The sequence below is a fragment of the Ovis aries genome, chromosome 2 (genome assembly GCF_016772045.2).
Source record: "Ovis aries strain OAR_USU_Benz2616 breed Rambouillet chromosome 2, ARS-UI_Ramb_v3.0, whole genome shotgun sequence".
NCBI lineage: Eukaryota > Metazoa > Chordata > Mammalia > Artiodactyla > Bovidae > Ovis > Ovis aries.
The window spans coordinates 211,768,415-211,789,956 of NC_056055.1; the positions used below are offsets into that span (position 1 = coordinate 211,768,415).

Genomic DNA, 21,542 nt, shown 5'->3' on the forward strand with positions numbered 1-21,542 from the left:
TTCTAACTAACCTACAGCTTGGGAGTACATCTCAGATTCTTCAGTATAATCTGTGAGCAGTTTTTCTGACATATAGAATATAGTTTGAAATAGAGACTTTCTAATATTTCACTATTTTTTTTCATTTTAAAGGAAAATGTGCAAAGAGAAAAAAATCTGAAAAATTCTAAAATATTTTTTAAAATCCTTGCATCTAAACACAAATATAGCATTAGGAAAAAAAATTTGATTTTTTTCCTTAAGTCTCTTTTTTTCCCCCTATAAAATCATACCCCTATGAGGGTCTAAGGCTGTTGCTGTTCAATTGGTAAGTCATGTCTGACTGTTTGTGACACCATGGTATCATAATGATTTTGATATCCTGATTTTTTCCATCTAACATTCTAAAAGAAGTACATTCCTATATGACCACATCTTTTTTAATACAGATCATTTTTTTAATAGTTATATGACATGTCTTCCTGGAAAATCCCATGGACGGAGGAGCCTGGTTGGCTGCAGTCCATGGGGTCGCTAGGAGTCAGACACAACTGAGTGACTTCACTTTCACTTTTCACTTTCATGCTTTGGAGAAGGAAATGGCAACCCACTCCAGTGTTCTTGCCTGGAGAATCCCAGGGACGGGGGAGCCTGGTGGACTGCCATCTCTGGGGTCGCACAGAGTCAGACACAACTGAAGCCACTTAGCAGCAGCAGCAGCATGACATGTCTTCCAGTGGTTGTATCACAATTTAAACATTTTCTACAACATTAAGTTTATATTAATAGAGATTAAAAGGGAAAAGTAAAGTTTTTACAAAAGAAAATAAATCCTACTGGCATTACTTTGAAAACACATCAGGAGACACTTTATTTCCTTATTGATACTGTACATCTAGCTGATACAATATTTAATGTCACTGAAACTCAAAATTATGTTTGAAAACTTCAGCCTAGAATTTGCTAACAATGTTTTCTCATAACTGAGAAGTGACTATTGAAAATATTATGAAGGTAAGAGGATTACTTTATATATGATTAGCTTATCGGTTCAGCTGCAGTTTTTCAATTATGATGCCCAATTAGAAAGGATCATTACATTTTGTGAGATAACTATCATTTGTGGAAATAAATAGCATGATAATGATTCATTAGAATTTGATTTCATATCATATTCTGGGACCCATTAAAGCAAAACAATAACAACAAAAATTCTAGACATTATGTCAAGTAGAAATTCACTTTCCCAGAGATAATACCCCATGGGGTAAATGAAGATGTACTTACAACATTTTATCTTCATTTTAGAGTATGAGATCTAAAAACAAATAACAATCTCTATGATGATAAAATGTAATGCTTCATTTGTTTGAAGATTCAGTCTTTTCAGTTGCTCAGTTCCTGGTGACTCATCTTAAACCCTGCTGCCAAGATTAACAAAGCTAAGAAAACAATTCTGACTTCTGGGAGATACTGCAATTAACTAAGAGGTGGGGGTTGGAAATCAATGAATAAAAAGTGGGCAAACAGCTGCCCTGAAAAATAATTAACCAAGTGAATTTACTTTAGACATACGAACAGATCATTAGGGTATTATAAAAATTACCTTAAATACTTCGAAAAAGTTGTAACAAACATTAAGTTATATGCGGTCCACTAAATAACAACACAGAATAGGTAACCAAACTTTAAAATATCAAAATTTAAATTTCTTTCACTTTCATGCACTGAAGAAGGAAATGGCAACCCACTCCAGTATTCTTGCCTGGAGAATCCCAGGGACGGAGAAGCCTGGTGGGCTGCCATCTATGGAGTTGCACAGAGTCGGACACAACTGAAGCAACTTAGCAGCAGCAGCAACTATATATGTATATGTATATATATATATATGATGTGATATAAAGCTAGCATGAGAATGCTTTATTAGAAGCACTGACGAGTTTACTTATCTATTACGTCCAAGTATACAGAATACAGCTGAAACTGCAAATGCCTTTTAAACAACCAAAAAAGATCTCAATGAGTCCATGGATGAAAGCTCACTCCTGTTACTATTAAGAGAGAGGCCTTATCTTTTACTTCAGAATCTCTTATTAGAGGACAGGTACTTCTACCATTCTGACTTTATCTGATTTTCTAGTCCAGAGTTAAATTAGATGAGAGGAAGCAGAACTGCAGGAGGCAGCATGCAATTAACAACATATCAATCTGACTATGACAGAGAAAAAGCAAATAAGTACAAAATATTTTGGGGGGAATGCTGATTACCTGTAAGAAATCCTAAAAGATATTTCATTCATTCAAAAAGTATTTATTCATGTCCATGTTATGACTCTGATGTAGATGTCAAGAAAATAGCAGTTAAGAAGACAGACCAGGATTCCTACTGTCACGGAGCTTACATTCTCATCCAGGAAGGTAGATAATAAACGAGTGAAAAACAAGAGTAAAATTATATCACACTTCTCTCATTTGATCCTCACAATAACCCAGCAAGCAAACTATTTGCATTTTAACTGTGATTTAGAAAGTTGCCTAAAATCACAATGCTACCAAGTTCTACAGTTGGGACTGATCTCAGACCCATCTAATTTCAGAACTATTTAACAATGCAATGAGTTTTCTTCATAGCACTTGACCAGGATTTTAATTTTACTTTTTTATTTAAAATTTTTCTTCACATTTTGTCTGTGGCATGTGGGATCTTAGTTCCCTGACCAGGGATATAATCTGAGCTCCCTGCCTTGGAAGCATTGACTTCCATCAGCGAGACTGCCAAGGAAGCCCCACCAGGATTTTTTTTTTTTTTTTTTAGTCTTTACTTAAAAAATTTGTATTTAAGTATTTATTTGCTTGTGCCAGGTCTTAGTTGTGGCACACAGAATATTTTAGTTGCGTGTGGGGGATCTAGCTGCCTGACCAGGGATTGAACCAGGGCCCCCTGCATGAATAACATGGAATCTTTGTCACTAGACCATCAGGGAAGTCCCAGGATTTTAAATTACACATTTATTTGTGTGGTTCTTCAGTTGATACCATTTTTACCCAGTTAAACTCTATACCATAAGGTCAGAGACCACACCTGGTTTTGTTCAACATCATAACCCAAGCCAATCCAATGCCTGGCACCCTGTATCACTTGGTATGTATTTGTTAACTATTGAGTGAATTCTTTCACTGATATACAATTATTAATCTTGATAGCCTGTGAGGATGTGGACACAGGGATGAGCCTGAGTTATCAAAGAAAAACTAAGATGAGGATCATCCAAGAAAGGCAATGTGTAATAAATTTGACTTAGTTCTTACCAAATGGCTTATTTGAAAGTTTTTGATACTTGAGTAGAATCATCATTCCTCCTATTGTCTTGGGTACTTCTTGCCATAATAAATTCTATATTATGCTTTAAAGTTAATAAAATGTGTTGAGTAATTTCTCTTTATTCACTAATCTCTAGATATAAGGTAACATAAAACACCGAAAGCAAAGAACAATAGTGATGTTACAAAGAGATATACATTTTAAGCTGTATTGAGACTTTTCTGTTTTTATTTTTCATTTGTTTGAATAAATGGAATTCTTTACAAATAAACATTTGATTGAAGACTATTAACACTAGAAACTACTTTAGAAAAGATTTGTATCCCAGTAAATTTAGAATTTAAAAAATGCAATGTAAAGAAATTAACTGACTTGGCCAAGGTCACAAAATGTTGAAAACAAAAAGTACCTGAAAAAAGTATATGTGTACTTCCATAATCTCAAGTTCTCTACAAACAACTAAATTAAAAGCCACTATAATTAAGAATAAACAAAAGTTAAAACCTTTTAGGGGGGAGAAAGGAGATTAAATGTCCCAAGGCAGTCTTTTGAGAAGGTATGTTTTCCTAACGTAATACGAAAATAAAACATAATAAGAGAAAAAAATGCAGTAGTGTGTTTATCCTCAATTTAACAGTACTTGGTTTAATTACAGAGTCCCAAACAAATTAGGCAGACCAAAAACAATTCAGCAACATTTTACGTTCCCAAGAGATATGACAAAAAATAGATGGTCCCTCAGTGCCTCCTAGCACCTACGTGACCAGTGTCTTCAGTAATAGCTGGCCTATAGCGTTTACTGCTGTTGTTGCTCAGTCGCTGAGTCGAGTCCAACTCTTTGCAACGCCATGGACTATAGCACACCAGGCTCCTCTGTCCATGGGGCTCTCCCGGCAAGAATACTGAAGCAGGTTGACGTTTTCTTTGTCGTGGGATATTTCCAAACCAGGGATTGAATCTGTGTCTTCTGCATTGGCAGGCAGATTCTTTACCACTAAGCCACCAGAGAAGCATGTTTTTGGTGTTACTTTCTCATTTTCCTTACCTTATTGTTCTGGGTCCTTGTGCTTGACTATATTTGACTGTGCTGATCATTGCCCTCAAAAAATGACTTCTTAGGATTTCCTGGCCCTAATCAGATTGATTATATTCTTTGCAGCCAAAGATGGAGAAGTTCTTTACAGTCAGCAAAAATAAGACTAGGAGCTGACTATGGCTCAGATCATGAACTCTTATTGCCAAATTCAGACTGAATTTGAAGAAAGTAGGGAAAACCACTAGACCATTCAGGTATGACCTAAATCAAATCCCTTATGATTATACAGTAGAAGTGAGAAATAGATTCAAGGGATTAGATCTGATAGACAGAGTGCCTGAAGAACTATGGATGGAGGTTTGTGACACTGTACAGGAGACAGGAATCAAGACCATCCCCAAGGAAAAGAAATGCAAAAAGGCAAAGTGGTTGTCTGAGGAGGCCTTAAAAATAGCTGTGAGTAGAAGAGAAGCAAAAGCAAAGGAGAAAAGGAAAGATACACAGAGTTCCAAAGAATACAAAGCAGAGAAAAGAAAGTGTTCCTCAGTGATCAATGAAAAGACATAGAGGAAAACAATAGAATGGGAAAGACAAGAGATCTCTTGAAGAAAATTAGAGATACGAAGGGAACATTTCATGCAAACATGGGCTCAAAAAAGGACAGAAATGGTCTGGACCTAACAGAAGCAGAAGATATTAAGAAGAGGTGGCAAGAATACACAGAAGAACTATAAAAAAGATTTTCATGAGCCTGATAATCATGATGCTGGGATCACTCACCTAGAGCCAGACATCCTGGAATGTGAAGTCAAGTGGGTCTTAGAAAGCATCACTATGAACAAAGCTAGTGGAGATGGAATTCCAGTTGAGCTATTTCAAATCTTAAAAGATGATGCTGTGAAAGTGCTACACTCAATATGCCAGCAAATATGGAAAACTCAGCAGTGGCCACAGAACTGGAAAAGGTCAGTTTTCATTCCAATCCCAAAGAAAGGCAATGCCAAAGAATGCTCAAACTACTGCACAATTGCACTCATCTCACATGCTAGTAATGCTCAAAATTCTTCAAGCCAGGTTTCAACAGTATGGGAACTGTGAACGTCCAGATGATCAAGCCAGATTTAGAAAAGGCAGAGGAACCAGAGATCAAATTGCCAACATCTCCTGGATCATCAAAAAAACAAGTGAGTTCCTGAAAAATATCTACTTCTGTTTTACTGACTATGCTAAAGCCTTTGACTGTGTGAACCACAACAAACTGTGGAAAATTCTGAAAGACATGGGAATCCCAGACCACCTGACCTGCCGCTTGAGAAACCTATATGCAAGTCAGGAAACAACAGTTAGAAGTGGACATGGAACAACAGATTGGTTCCAAATAGGAAAAGGAGTACATCAAGGCTGTATATTGTCACCCTGCTTATTTAACTTATATGCAGAGTACATCATGAGAAATGCTGGGCTGGATAAAGCACAAGCTGGAATCAAGATTGCTGGGAGAAATATTAATAACCTCAGATATGCAGATGACACCCACCCTTATGGCAGAAAGTGAAGAAGAACTAAAGAGCCTCTTGATGAAAATGAAAGAGGTGAGTGAAAAAGTTGGCTTAAAGTTCAACATTCAGAAAACTAATATCATGGCATCTGGTCCCATCACTTTATGGCAAATAGATGGGGAAACAGTGTCAGAGTTTATTTTTGGGTGCTCCAAAATCACTGCAGATGGTGACTGCAGCCATGAAATTAAAAGACTCTTGCTCCTTGGAAGGAAAGTTATGACCAATGTAGACAGCATATTAAAAAGCAGAGATATTACTTTGCCAACAAAGGACTGTCTAGTCAAAGCTGTAGTTTTCCAGTAGTTAGGTATGGATGTGAGAGTTAGACTATAAAGAAAGCTGAGCACTGAAGAATTGATGCTTTTGAGCTGTGGTTTTGAAGACTGTTGAGAATCCCTTGGACTGCAAGGAGATCCAACCAGTCCATCCTAAAGGAAATCAGTCCTGAATACTCACTGGAAGGACTGATGCTGAAGTTGAAACTCCAATACTTTGGTCACCTGATGCAAAGAACTGACTCACTGGAAATGACCCTGATGCTGGGAGAGACTGAAGGTGAGAGAACGGGATGACAGGGGCTGAGATAGTTGGATGGCATCACTGACTCAATGGACATGAGTTTGAGTAAACTCCAGGAGTTGGTGATGGACAGGGATGCCTGACTGCTACAGTCCATGAGGGCACAAAGAATCGGGACAGGACTGAGTGACTGAACTGAATTGACTGAAGAAAGAAGGTACCTTCCTCTAGAGAGAATCTGCATTTGACTTTGTACCTATTTTGTAATGTTATCCATTCTAAAATCATTTTAAACCAGAGATTCCTTGATGACTCACTGATGGAAATTTGGACTGAAAATCCATGTCAAATCCCTATAATGTTCACATTATTTCAAAGTAGGTTTGCTATTTTCCTTGGTACTGTGCTCAATGTTGTGCTTCTGATATGCAGCAAAGAAATGAAAAAGAATGTATATACATATATTTACATATACAAATATATATATTTACAATATATATACATATACAAAAGAATATATATATATATATAGGCAAGGCCATGGGCTTTATCATCCTCTAACCCAAGCTATTAAAACTTCACTTGATTTTTCTAGATCTGACTTTCTCTCTTTACACACAAAGCTACCAAATCCTCAACTTGATATTTTGTCAGAATTTAGTCTCAAACAAAGTAGAATGCTGTGCCTTGTTTACTTTTCTGGGCTCTTGCCTTTTTTTTTTTTTTTTTGAACTTTTGGTTTAGAAATGTTGTTAACAGCATTCAATAATTTCTCATTTACAATGTAAACAATTGAAAAATAAATCTCTTATTCAATCCACCAATTCCCCTTCTGGGTACATATGCAAAAAATAAAAAGCTGGGACCTCAACAGATATTTGTATACCCCTGTTCACAGAGGCATTATTCACACTAGCCAAAAGGTGGAAGCAACCCAAATATTCATCCAAAGATCAATGGGTAAACAAAACAGCAACTCAGAGCCTGAGGGTTGTGGGGGGATCTGTTCTTAGGGCTGGATGACTGCCTGGCTGAGTGCAGCCCTAACTGCCCCGCTCTCTCCCTAACAGGTTCTGAGCAGTGCCCGAGACCTTGCTACACAGAGCTTAGGCATGACACCGGGGATGTAGAAGTGGCCTACCCAGTTTCACTGAATAGCCTGTTTCAGGGAGAAGGAAGGGGGAGACATCTATCAATATATTGGGTGAGGGGGCATGGGGGTGTCAGAGAGGCAAATGTGTTGTGTTACTATGTCAATAAACTGATTTAAAGTTTAAAATAATGTTCACACATAAAGTAGAATTTTATTCCCTTAAAAAGGGAACGTTGACATATGCTACAATATGGATGAACCTTGACAACATTATGCTAAGTGAAACAAGGCAATCACAGAAGGACAAACACTACATGATTTCATTTATATAAAATACCTAGCATAGTCAGCCTCATAGAGATGTAAAATAGAATGGTGGTTGCTAAGAACGAGGAAGAAGGAAGAATGTGGAGGTATTATTTAATAGATACAGAGTTTTAGTTTAGTAACATGAAAAAAGTTCTGGAGATGGATGATAGAGACTACTGACAAAAATGTGAATTACTTAATGCTCCTAAAACTTAGAAATGATTAAATGGTAAATTTTATGGTACGTACATTTTACCAGAATTTTTAAAATTCTTACTCAAATGAATTTTCTTACCTTCATATTTACTTTAATACACAAAGTGAATAGTAAGTACTGTGTGGTTTGAATAACATTAAACAGAGCAAGCCCTTACTCTTGAAAATCTCTGAGTTTAAAAGATGTTCCTATTAAACTACATATAAAGGAAAAAAATAACAAGAATATTGAAAAAACAGAAAGATATAAGAAATAAAACTAGGCCTCATTTGACATGGGCTTCCCTTGTGACTCAACTGGTAAAGAATCCACCTGCAATGTGGGAGACCTGGGTTCAGCTCCTGGATTGGGAAGATCTCCTGGTGAAGGGAAAGGCTACCCACTCCAGTATTCTGGCCTGGAGAATTCCTTGGGGTTGCAAAGAGTCAGACACGCAACTTTCACTTTCATTTGACATTTTACTCCTAGAGTCAGAAGCTTCACAAAATATAAATTTTACATCGCTTCAATATCAATATCTCTTATTAAAACTTTTCCATATATTACTATAATGTGAAATTATATATTTGATTAATTTTTAAAATTTTGATAATACTCTTAAATATGAGTAATGTAAAGTAATCTGTTAAATTATTTTACATTACTTTCTCCTGTCATAAGGTTCCCCCATAACTTTGCGGTATGTACCTCTACATTTCCCATCTGCGGCTCTTTCTCTTCTCTTTATTTTAATACAGATGTTTACATTTCTTCCATCTTAAAAACAAAAACACCTTCCTTGACTTTGTGTATTCATTTTATTTCAGCCTTTACAGTCAGCACACTTGAAAATACAGTCTGGACTCCTCTCTATTTCATCTCCCATTTCATTCATAATCAACTCTTATTTCTGTCATGTCACACTACATATTCTTGCTGAAGTCTCAACTGATAAAACCAAGCGATATTTTTTAGTACCTCTCTTTGGTATCTAACACAATGACGACATATCCTCAAAATTTTCTTTCGGTGTTATTATTTTCTTATCTGTAATATATTCTAGTTTCTATGTTCCTGGTTAATATATTATATATTATCATAAATAGAATTTTTACAAAATTTTTATGAGATCTGGAGTATCCCCCAAATCATTTGTTTCATATAGAAGTTTACTGTTATCTGGTAACAAGACTTACTAAACTTAAAGATCAAATAGGCATTTAAAAAACTCTTAACATTCTAAATTCTCTCATCTTCTCTGAGTTGATGAAAGGGAGCTGTGTTACATTTTCTAGCAAATGTTAGAAAATAACTATTATAATCTTTCCTTCAAGGGAATATAACATTTTGATAGGAAATGTGAAAATAAGTACTTTTTGAAAAAAAAATTCATGTATAAAGTATTTGGGAAAAAGTGTTCATTGTTGTCAAAAATAAACACATAGTGAATATAAAATTAATTAAAACACATATATCAGCACACTTCAAAATGCTGGAGAGCAAAATTTTATCTGCTCTTAAATCTATCAGATAATTTTAGGTTTTCAACCTGTTACAAACTTTCAGAAATAATCTTTCAAATTAGTTTGTAGGAACAACTACTTAACATCTGGAAAGATGGCAATTACCTGCTGATTTCAGTAAGAACCTTTGACTATATAAAAGATAGGATTGAAAAAGTATCATGATTTGGTAAACACAGTCAATGTTACATTTGTATATTTTTATGAGGTACGTTTTTCAACTATGCTAGCTATTAAAACCAAATATTCAAACAACTCCACACAATTCCACTATTATTATATGGTATTTTAAACAATTACATGTTTAACCTACTAAACTGTTTAAGCTATTTAAAAGTGAAGATTTTTTCTTTTTAATCATTGTGTTCCTAGGACTTTAACTATAGGGCATACAGCAACAGTTAAGCAATAAATACTTTGTGAATAAATGATCAAAAATATGTGCAAGTACATTAAGATGAAAATTAGTACACACATATACACACACACGACACCCAAATAAGTATAATAGCAAAAGGCCTACTTAGGTAAACAAAATATAGTCTAAAATTGATTTAGCCCCAAATCACAATTTGATGGTGCTTAGTGGCTCAACTTGTACTTATGACTTTTTTAATGAGGAAACGTCCTCATAAATGAAGATATTATAATCTTCTATTACAACATATTAGAATCTTTACTTTTAAGAGAATCATCAGTGATATAAGGATTGAATATAAAGTCAACAAAAATAAAAGTAAAACCAACAGAATCACTGTTTCCATAATAGAATAATGTAAAAATGACCCTGTACAAACAAAACTGTGAAAGTATTAAAAATTACTTTCAAAACAACAAATTAGAAATAAAAATAACAGCATTTTTAAGACTTAGTTTACATCTACCAGTCTCATTAAGAATCTGATAGGTACTTAGCATAATTTTCACTGTGGTATAAATTTTCCTTTCTTGTTATTTTTAATTTAATAATAAATCATATATAATTATTAATATAAATATTTCCAGTACTAAATTACACTTAATTCTTTATTGTACTTAAGGCAAAGAAGCCCACATTACAATTTTATTTCAAAAAAATTAGATTCACAAAATAATATTAATAATATTAATTGTTAATAATTAATAATATTAATTGCTTTTTAATTCTAATTTATCTTTAAAATGAAAGCTTAAAAGAGAAAAGTAAGCAAAATAAAGGAAATGCATGCTGTTCCCAAAAGAGGATTCATAGTATCTGTATTTTTTGTTAACATGACATAATAAATTGCTAAGGACTGTAGGAATTACTATATTAACTACATTTAGTAAAAAATTTATCTGACAAAAGCTGAGCTACAGAATGACTCATTTACAAAATGAGTAAAACTTAAGCTCCATTTTATGGATGGTATCTACAATCAGTCTTCCATGCCCAAACTATATATAGGATCTTTTACTAAAATGAATTGCAACAGCAGTATGGAGCTGAAGACTATACAATGTACAAAATGGAAGGCATATTAAATATGGCAATACTTCTGAAGCAAATGATATCATTGTTTTTCTTTTTAAGAAACATTACAAAACTTCCCGGAAAGATTTCTTCCTCATTCTCAGGTTTATAGTTCCCTTAGTTATAAAAGTTTGATGTTATCTAAAAATGTATCCATGGTTTATTGACTGTACTCTAATAATGCTTAAGAAGAAAAAAGAAGTTACAATGCTTAAAAGATCAAAACAAAATAAAAGCAAAGCCAAACTGAGAAGTAAAACTAGCCCACTGACACCTACCTCCTGGAAATGCCATTAGCCAGACATTTATGGCTACACGATTTAGAAGAGAGGGGTGATGATGTAGGGGACAAGTTGAGAGGGGCAATCAAACTGTTGATGATTTCAGTCAACTGTGCACTCTGCAAGAAAATAGTAAACCTTTTATTGTTGCTAACAAGAAATATGGTTAAATCTCAGACCTTTAGTGCCTATTAAAGTTTAACCTCTCATGAAACAAGTAAACAAGTAAATGTTTGTTTTAGTACATAGTTTACTCTATAAAGACAATTTATACCATTACTAATTTTTCCATTTATTATAAATAAATCTACATTTTTAAGTACTCCTCTTTTTCCATATCTGTTTTTGCTCAGTTCCTTTGTCTAATCATCCTATCCTCTAAAACACTGAAATTCAGCTGATACCATCTATAAAATGTTTCCTTTGAGGTAGCCAAATTAATAATAACAAACTCATAGCTATGATTTATTAAGTGCCAACTATATGCCAGGCACTATATTAGGCACTAAACATAGAATATTGCTAATCTTTACAACTAACCTGCAAAGTAGATAATATTAAAACTACTGATACTACTATTATTAAAATCAATTACAGATGAGGAAGCTGAAGAAAAGATAGATTAAGCAGCTTAATCAAGGATTATAAAATTGGTGTGATGTCGAGCTAGGACAACATGGTGCTCTGTGACAACCTACATGGAACGGGATGCGACGGGTGAGAAAGAGGTTCAAGAGAAAGGGGAGATATATATATATAAACACACACACACACACACTTACGGCTGATTCATGTTGTATGACAGAAATCAACACAATATTATAAAGCAATTATCCTCAAATTAAAAATAAATTTAAAAGGAAAATAAATGGAGCTAGAATTCAAGCTTAGGCTTCCTTCTCAGATTTTTTTCTAATTTGATATACCAGTTTTTTCAGATACCCAAATTTTCATTCACTCTTATCCCAAATTTACATGTAACCTATTTGTAATATATCATAAATATTAATATTCTCAAAACAATCACATATAACAATTATAATATGCATATGCCGTATCAATGGAAACAGTACATTTCTACAAAAGAATGACACCTTTTTCATTACACATGTAATCTACTATAGTTCATTAAGAAAAAAGGGAAAGTATGAAGAGGTTTCAAAAATGAAAAGACAATAACCTGTAATAATATTTCACAGAGAAAACCACTGCTAATTATCTTGGTATATATCCATCTCCCAAGACAAAATTTTTTATTTTGAATATTTATGAGTTATTCATAAGAGGATTTAAATACCAGAAAAAGTTTTGGAATCAAAATAATTTATCAAAGATCTATTAAGACTATTTCCACAATCACTTTTTAATGAAATAATCCATATTCCGATGTTATCTTTCACTAAAACCTTCTATCAATAAGTCAATCAAATACCCCACTCAGATCTATTAAGCAGTACCCCAGTTCTTTCTCCACGAAAAAAGTTTAATGATGAGCAATTTTGTTAGAAAACAAGATTTTCCAACCCTAGTATAATGAGTTATCACCCTATAGCTATGTGCCAACGCTTAACATATTATATTTAAATAACTTTAATTATATCACTATTAGACTAGATATACTAAATATTTTAATTGTACTTAATGTCAAATGACCAACTACAATAACCAATGTCTTAAGAAACTGATATTCTTAAGAAACATATTTAAGTAGAACAGTTTACAAAATCCATTCAAAGTCCACTCATACTTCACATTACCTGTTTTTCTATATTGCGAAGAAGTAGTGTAGGGCTACTTGGTGACATTTCAAAATCTTGTTCTGGTAAAGGATCTTGACTCTCTTGAGGAATCTGGGGAGTCCCAGAAGTGTTTAAGGAAGCTGGTTGGTCTGCAAATTGTACTTGCTTTTTCAGTATGTCTTTTGGAAGTCGACATTCTTCTAGGATCACTATCCCCTAGACAAACAGCAATTAAAAAGAGTCTGCAATGAAAACAAACTGATTGCTGGAAGAACTTTTATGTTACAGTGCACATGAACCATGCTTTTTATTATTCCCTGGAAATCAGAAAATAGACAGTTGGAAGTACTAGTTTGTTTGTTTTTTTTTTTTTTGGAAGTGTTAACATTTTAAAAATTATTTTATTTATTTTAATTGGAGGCTAATTACTTTACAATATTGTAGTGGTTTTGCCATACATTGACATGAATCAGCCATGGGTGTACATGTGTCCCCCATCCTGAACCCCACCTGCACCTCCCTCCCCATCCCATCCCTCAGGGCTGTCCCAGTGCACCAGCTTTGAGTGCCCTGTTTCATGCATCAAACTTAGACGGAAGTACTAGTTTAACTTTGTAAAAAAGTCACTGATCTAAACTAAAATAACATGTATATGTTTGATGGATTAGCCTTGTAAAGTACCGTCATAAATTATATACAAGCAATTGCCTTTCTTACTGGTTTTAGTTACTAGCATTAAAAGCATGATATATTCAGAATAAAGAAAAAGTTGGAAGGAATGATGCTGAAGTTCCAATACTATGGCCACCTGATACAAAGAGCCAACTCATTGGAAAAGACCTTGATGCTGGAAAAGATTTTAATGCTGGGAAAGACTTTGATGCTGGGAAAGATGGAGGGCAGGAGGAGAAGGTGACAACAGAGGATGAGACAGTGGATGGCATTACCGACTCAGTAGACATGAGTTTGAGCAAACTCCAGGAGATAGTGAAGGACAGGGAAACCTGGAGTGCTGCAGTCCATGGGGTCGCAGAGTTGGACAAGACTGAGTGACTGGACAACAACAAATTTCATAAATTATCAAACTTACAAACATCCAAACAATAATCTAACTTTATATTAACTCCTTTCAGAGCATTCTAAAGAACCCCAAAACTGTTGTGGCCAGCCAGCAACCATGGATAGGACTGTACTATTGAGAAAAAGTACTCTCTAAACTAATCAAGTTCTCTTTGCTTACAGAGTAGACTGATTAATAATACAGACACAAATTTTCAACTTTAAGGGGTATTGTCTGAAATGTAAGTAACTGGAGAAATGAGTAGGGATCTAGCTGCCTCTGTACTCCCCGCCTACCATTCATACACACACATACTACTCAACTGGCTTGCTGAATTTTTTCCCCCATTCTCTATCTTCTTCACTCCAACTGTCCTTATCCTGGGTCCCTTAGAAGTAATAAAGAAATTAGAGAAAGGGGAAGAAGGTGTGCACAAGTGTCATTTGAATCGTTTCATAGTTCTCATCATAGTATTTCTTCCCTTCCTATCCTTTTTATTACACTTGCCCCTGCAAATAATACATATTACTACGAAACATTTAAGTGTGTGTGTGTATAGTGTGTGTATGTGTATATTACTATTTTTCTGGCAAAATATCAATAAGTTCCTATAGGCTAGTTGCAGAGGTATTAAATGCCTAATATGGCTAAAATATTATATTCTTGAAATGAAAACAGACTTAAACAGTAATACAAGTGTATAGCATTTCAAGATGGGATAAATTAAATTGCCATGGGCTAGCTTATATCATGTATAAGTGCTATACATAGGGTGGAAACTACTTATAGATTTGTTATATATCAGTAATCTTAGTTTACACTATAGTTGAGAGAATATATCACTTTAGAATTAACATATTCAGATACTGTATTAAGTATCCATTTTAGTATTTTATAGTAATATATTACAAATGATGCTTAGTAAAAGTAACATTTCTTAAACTATACTTTAACAGCACTAGTAACTTTTATAAAGATAAAACTTTATAATCCAACTGTTGATCCTACTTCAATGACTTTTTATAGAATGCACAAATATGGCTCTCTAGAAATCTCAAGAAATGTATTTAAAAGTAGCTTCTGTTTTACTTGATATCTTATTAATTAAATTAGATTTGACAGACATAGTATCATCAACCTCAAAAGTTCTTGAAAGTATCTGAAATATCTACCCAAAATTTGTACAAATCTCTACCAGGTTTTTCACAAGTACCTGTATACAAAAGAAATATAAGTTTTTACTATATTATTTATAATTTAATTTGTTTTTATTACAGTTTATCTTATGGGCCAGGCTGCTGTGAATTACCATGATTTTATTATCCCTACTTACAATATTGTTTCTAGGAAAAAACTGATTCTGAATTTCAGAAGTCCAATTTCCAAACCTTTAAAATACTACCTTTTTATAAGCAGAACGCCTGCTATTGTTAATTCAATTAAGAAAAACATTTTAAAAATTCAGCAAGGGAATCACTCATAGCCAACTTCATAACCCATTTTGTTCTCTTAAACTGTTGCCCTGGACAAAACTCTCACAACATAAGAATGGCCCACAATTTTTCTCTGTCATAGCCAAGAACAGAGAAGAAAGTAAAGAAGATTAAATCCTCTGGAGATATTGCAGAGATAAGTTTCTGTTCTTAAAAATCAGGAAAAGAATATATGTGTTGGGCTACCATGATGGTTACTTTACAATGTTTGCTAATCTGAATTTCTTTTTTTAAATCAGGAAAATAGTCTAATGATAGATAAGGTAAATAAAAACACAACATTTCTTTAGAAGGATAAATTGGGTTAACTGAGACAAGTGAAAACTCTAGCATAAGATGAAAGCAAATCAGTTGCTCAAAGATGACAATCATTCCTGATAATAACACTAGAGAGATCCCCACTTCCACTCCCAGATTCCTCATTAGAGATGACATAATGTGAAAATATAAACAATTGCCTCAGTGTAACAGGAGGGAAGCGGGCAGGGCACAATCTTCAAAAGAACGACACACCCATAGGACAAGACAAAAATTGGTTAGAACCAACCAGGTCAAAGATGGTAGAATATTTGACTTCCAGTGGAACTTGGGCCTCTTACATGCTCATGGTAATACATTAGCATGCTAAATGACACACCCACCAGTGCCATGACAGTTCTGAGGTGAACCATAAAAGGTCAAAAAGTGGGCATAGTGCAATTCCTAGAAATCTCCATCCCTTTTCCCTAAATAGTTGGACTAATCCTCCCACGTCCTAGCCTATGAAATTACCCAGCCCATAAACACTAACCACATCACATTTCAGGGCCTCTCACCTTCTGAGACAGCCCATACTCCGTCTGTAGAGTGTGTTTCTCTCTAAATAAATCCACTTCTTACCTATCACTTTGTCTCTCACTAAATTCTTTCTGCGATGAGACATCAAGAACCTGAGTGTCATTAAGTCCTGAGATCAGGTGTGATCTCAATTTAAAGACGGTGGGTTCAATTCCCAGTCTGGGTTCTGGCTAGGTTTTCATCCTGGCCTGTGGGTTCAAGTTCCATCTGAGATGCACGGTTTCATCAGTGACATTTTATATAAAGTCATCAAAACTAACTTTAACCAAAAACTTAAATGAAAACATTTTAAATAAAATAAAACTAATTTTAAGCAAAAACTTAAATGAAAATTTTAAAAATAAAATACACAATTTAAGATGTGGAAGACCCTATTATAGGATAACAGAAGAAATCTATAAGAGAAGTTATTTAATATAATTTAGCCAGTTTTTCCAACTAAGAAAAATTATTTTAAAAAAATTAAAGTGAAAAGAAGCTACTGTCTAAGCAAAAGCTGGAGCAGAGAATATGAGAAATACTGAAGCTGCCATGTTTTGACAAAATTGTTGCTAGAACAAGGAAGGGATGTTGCTAATACTCTTCTAAAAACTGAAGCAAAATTTACACCATCTGGACTGTGTCAAAGAATGGGCAATGACACACTCTAGGTCATCTGTCCCTTACTTTACCCTATGAAAACACTGTGTGTTTCCTGACCAGAGATACACAGTAACACTTATTTCAAAAAGCTATTTATAAGGTAGGACATGGAAGCAACCTAGATATCCACTTGCAGATGAATAAATAAGGGAGTTATAGTACATACACACAATGGAATATTACTCAGCTGTAAAAAGGAACACATTTGAGTCAGTTCTAATGAGGTGGATGAAACCGGAGCCTATCATAAAGAGTAAAGTCAGTCAGAAAAATAAAGACAAATACTGTAATATTAACACATATATATGGAATTTAGAAAGATGGTAATGATGATCCCACATGTAGGGCAGCAAAGACACAGATGTAAAGAACAGACTTTTGGACTCAGTGGGAGGAGGTGAGAGTGGGATGATTTGAGAGAATATTAAAACAAGTACATCACCATATGTAAAGTAGATGATGAGCGCCAAGTTCCATGCAAGAAGCAGGGCACGCAAAGCCGGTGATCTGGGATAACCCAGAGGGACAGGGTGGGTAGGGAGGTGGGAGGGGGGTTCAGGATGGGGGGACATATCTATGCCCGTGGCCAATTCATGTTGATGTATATGGCAAAAGCCATCACAATATTGTAAAGTAATTATCCTCCAATTAAAATAAATTAATTTAAAAAATAAAAATGCTATTTATAAGAGCATCTCAATTTCTTTCCCTTCTCCTTATCTCTAACTGAGAAGGGTTTTTTCCCCTTTCAATATACAATAAGTAAAAAGTTCTGCTTCATTCACAATGCATTAAACCACTCTTCTCAATTTTTGAACTATAATAATTCAAGAAGATATAAGAGCAAAAAGTTGTTTTGCCTATTCAATATAATAGTTAATGAATCAACTAACCTGCACATAAATAAGCAATTAAATATCTTGATTAACTTCTAAGAAAGATAAGGTGAAACTACCAAAGTAAAGAAATATGTATTTTGATGGCATAATTATAATGACATTTTCTATAAAATAAACATAATCTGACTCTTATGGGAACAAAGGGCCAGACACACACCTAGCTTGAACCAAGAAAAAATTTAAAGCCATATAAAAGCCATATTATTGCTGGGAAGATTTATTACCTTAAAATACTTGACTACAAATAGATATATATATATATTATATAAATATATAACCAAAATTCAAAAAATGTTTAAACAAGTATAAAGCACTGCTTAGAACACAGAATATTAAAATAACCTTTCTCAAGTCAAAGCAAAATGAACCAGACTGTCTAGATTCAGATATAAAAAACTTAGTTATCAATTCAACTAGGAATAATTTCCTTGGAAATTTCCAAATTGCTTTAAACTTGATTTGTTCTTAGAACTCTACTGGCTATAAAAAACACTTGTGACATCTTTCGGAGAAAATGATCAAAGAAGATAACTTTTTTGGTGATCTTGAAAGGATTGGGAGATAGCCACAATTAAGGCCCAGCTGAAGATGGTTAAAAATGAGAAACAAACTGAACAGGACTTGCATCAAGAAATTATTCCTGAACACAGCTGCGTCAAATTCAACAGACAGAATGGTTAAGCCTAAGGTTTTAAGTCCATGCTTCTATCCACCTTCCTACAAACATCACCACCAAATTTTACAAAGTATTAAACAATATTCATGACTTGCCTAGCTTCTTCTCCCATCCCTGAACAACTCATACTTTCTGCTTTTTTGAATACAATACTAATTTGTCATTCCTAAAACAGATCATGCTGTTATATGCCTTCAATTCTTTTTTTAATATTAATTTTTTTATTTTAATTGGAAGCTAATTACTTTACAACACTGTGGTGGTTTTTGCCATGCATTGACATGAATCAGCCATGGGCGTACATGTGTCCCCCCGTCCTGAACCCCCCCCACCTCCCTCCCCATCCCATCCTTCTGGGTTGTCCCAGTGCACTGGCTTTGAGTGCCCTGCTTTATGCATCGAACTTTGACTGGTGGTCTATTTCACATATGGTAATATACATGTTTCAATGCTATTGTCTCAAATCATCCTACTCTCGCCTTCTCTCTCAGAGTCCAAAAGTCTGTTCTTTATATCTGTGTCTCTTTTGCTGTCTCACATATAGGGTCATTGTTATGATCTTTTAAATTTCATATATGTTAATATACTGTATCGGTGTTTTTCTTTCTAACTTACTTCATTCTGTATAATAGGCTCCAGTTTCATCCACCTCATTAGAACTGACTCAAATGTGTTCTTTTTAACAGCTGAGTAATACTCCATTGTGTATATGTACCACACCTTCTTATCCATTTGTCTGTCGATGGACAAATTTAGGTTGTTTCCATGTCCTTGCTATTCTAAACAGTGCTGCGATGAACATTGGGGTACACATGTCTCTCTCAATTCTGGTTTCCTCAGTGTGTATGCCCAGCAGTGGGATTGCTGGGTCATATGGCAGTTTTATTTTCAGTTTTTTAATGCCTTCAATTCTTTACGAAACTCCTTTTTCAGTTCCATAGGTTCATTAAGCAAATTACTATTTATCTTCCAAAGTCATACTAAAGCATCACCCATTTACTGATGTTTTCTCTGATCTGCACACCCTTAAAGACAGAGTTAAGCACTCTCTCTATGCCACACCTAAATCCCATGGATGGAGGAGCCTGGTAGGCTGCAGTCCTTGGGGTCACTAGGAGTCGGACACGACTGAGCGACTTCACTTTCACTTTTCACTTTCATGCATTGGAGAAGGAAATGGCAACCCACTCCAGTGTTCTTGCTTGGAGAATCCCAGGGACGGCGGAGCCTGGTGGGCTGCTGTCTATGGGGTCGCACAAGGTTAGACACGACTGAAGCAACTTAGCAGCAGCAGCAGCAGCAGCATATCTTATTAAAACTACATATCATTCCACATATTGTATTATATTGAAATCAACTATATTTTACATGCTCTATCTCAACTCACGATAGAATTTAATACTCAATAATCGTTATTGATGTGCAGACCCTAGGTGGGATTAACTATATGGTTTGAGGACTCTATTTCCTTCCCTTCTCAGCTTTTTTTGTTTCAGACCAGCCAGCATCAACCTTACAATATTATCTCCATTATGTCCAGTTTCACTATGTAGAATATGGTTTCTCACAAAACTTGTATGTGTTTTTAGATTCCACATACAAGTGATTAATAATAAAGTATTTGTCTTTCTCTGTCTGGCTTACTTCACTTCATATGATAATCTCTATGTCTATCCTTGTTGCTGCAAATTGCGTTATTTCATTATTATTCATTAAAACAACACAAATAAACTCATATACAAAACAGAAATAGACCCACAGATATAGATAAACTTATGGCTACCAAAGGGGAAAGGGGGAGGGATAATTCAGTTTGGGATTAACATATACACACTACTATACATAAAATAGTTAATCAACAAGGACATATGTATAGCACAGGGAACTACATGAAATATTTTGTAATAAGCTATAAGGAAAAAGGATCTGAAAAAAATAAATGTATATGTATGTATAACTGATACACTTTGTTGTACAGCTGAAACTACACAACATTGTTAATCAACTACACACCAATATAAAATGCAAATTTTAAAGAATATGTTGGAATCAGTAGCATGGGGAAAGGGAATTGGATCAGGAAGGACTATACAAATATTCCAGCTGTAAAGTAATGCTTTATTATTCTAAAAACTACACCCAAACTAGTAAAAATTTTATATTTGATAAATTTGGGGGTGAGTACACAGGTATTCATTAAATTGCTTTCTAGAACTTTTTTATGCATTTATAATTTTTCTTGAAACAAAAAATTCTAAAGAGATTTCAGTAAGATACACTCAGAATTTCACACAAGTTAAAATAAATGCCAACAAAGTCAGGCTTATAAAAAATGTGTATCATCTGCATTAACTGGAATCCAGTAAAGAAATTCTTTAACTGCTTGATATGATAAAATGATTGTGATAAATTCTAAAAATAGTTTCAACTTATAGAATATATCAAATCTTAAAACATTACATTTTTATAAAGCCTAGTAACAATTATTTTCTGTGGAGGGATGAGAAGAAACTAAAACCAGTATTTTTTTTTTTAAACAGAAGAACACACAATACCTTGGAGGCACGAATCTGCCTGTGAACATCTGTTAGTTGTTGGATTTTGTATTCTAGCTCTGAAATCTGGGCTTGAAGCCATGTCCATCGGCTGCCAACTCTTGCTCTGTCTACAAGCCACTTCCATTCAGTACTACAGTTACTGTGAACAAGACAAACACAGCTAGTTAAAGCACAAAGACAGTTAGGTTTCCACACAGATTGCTTAATAACTTCCTTGACTCTTGTCATACAATCCCAAATTTCTTTACAAAGCATCTAATTACATTAAAGAATGGTACATCAATTTTTCAAATATTTTATTTCCTTATCTTTTTATCCCATAAACA

The 21,542-nt window shown here is 34.3% G+C and overlaps 1 protein-coding gene across 11 annotated transcripts in view; it reads right to left on the minus strand.

The window, feature by feature from the left end:
* KANSL1L (KAT8 regulatory NSL complex subunit 1 like) overlaps nucleotides 1-21,542 on the minus strand; it is a 141,143-nt gene that overhangs the window by 61,985 nt on the left and 57,616 nt on the right. For all 11 annotated transcript variants that reach the window (XM_027965146.3, XM_027965148.3, XM_027965147.3 and 8 more), the window contains exons 3-5: nucleotides 21,214-21,355; nucleotides 13,070-13,267; nucleotides 11,310-11,431 (exon numbers count right to left, since the gene is read on the minus strand). In XM_027965146.3, the coding sequence (XP_027820947.1) occupies nucleotides 11,310-11,431; nucleotides 13,070-13,267; nucleotides 21,214-21,355 (462 nt within the window). The remainder of the gene's footprint in view (nucleotides 1-11,309; nucleotides 11,432-13,069; nucleotides 13,268-21,213; nucleotides 21,356-21,542) is intronic.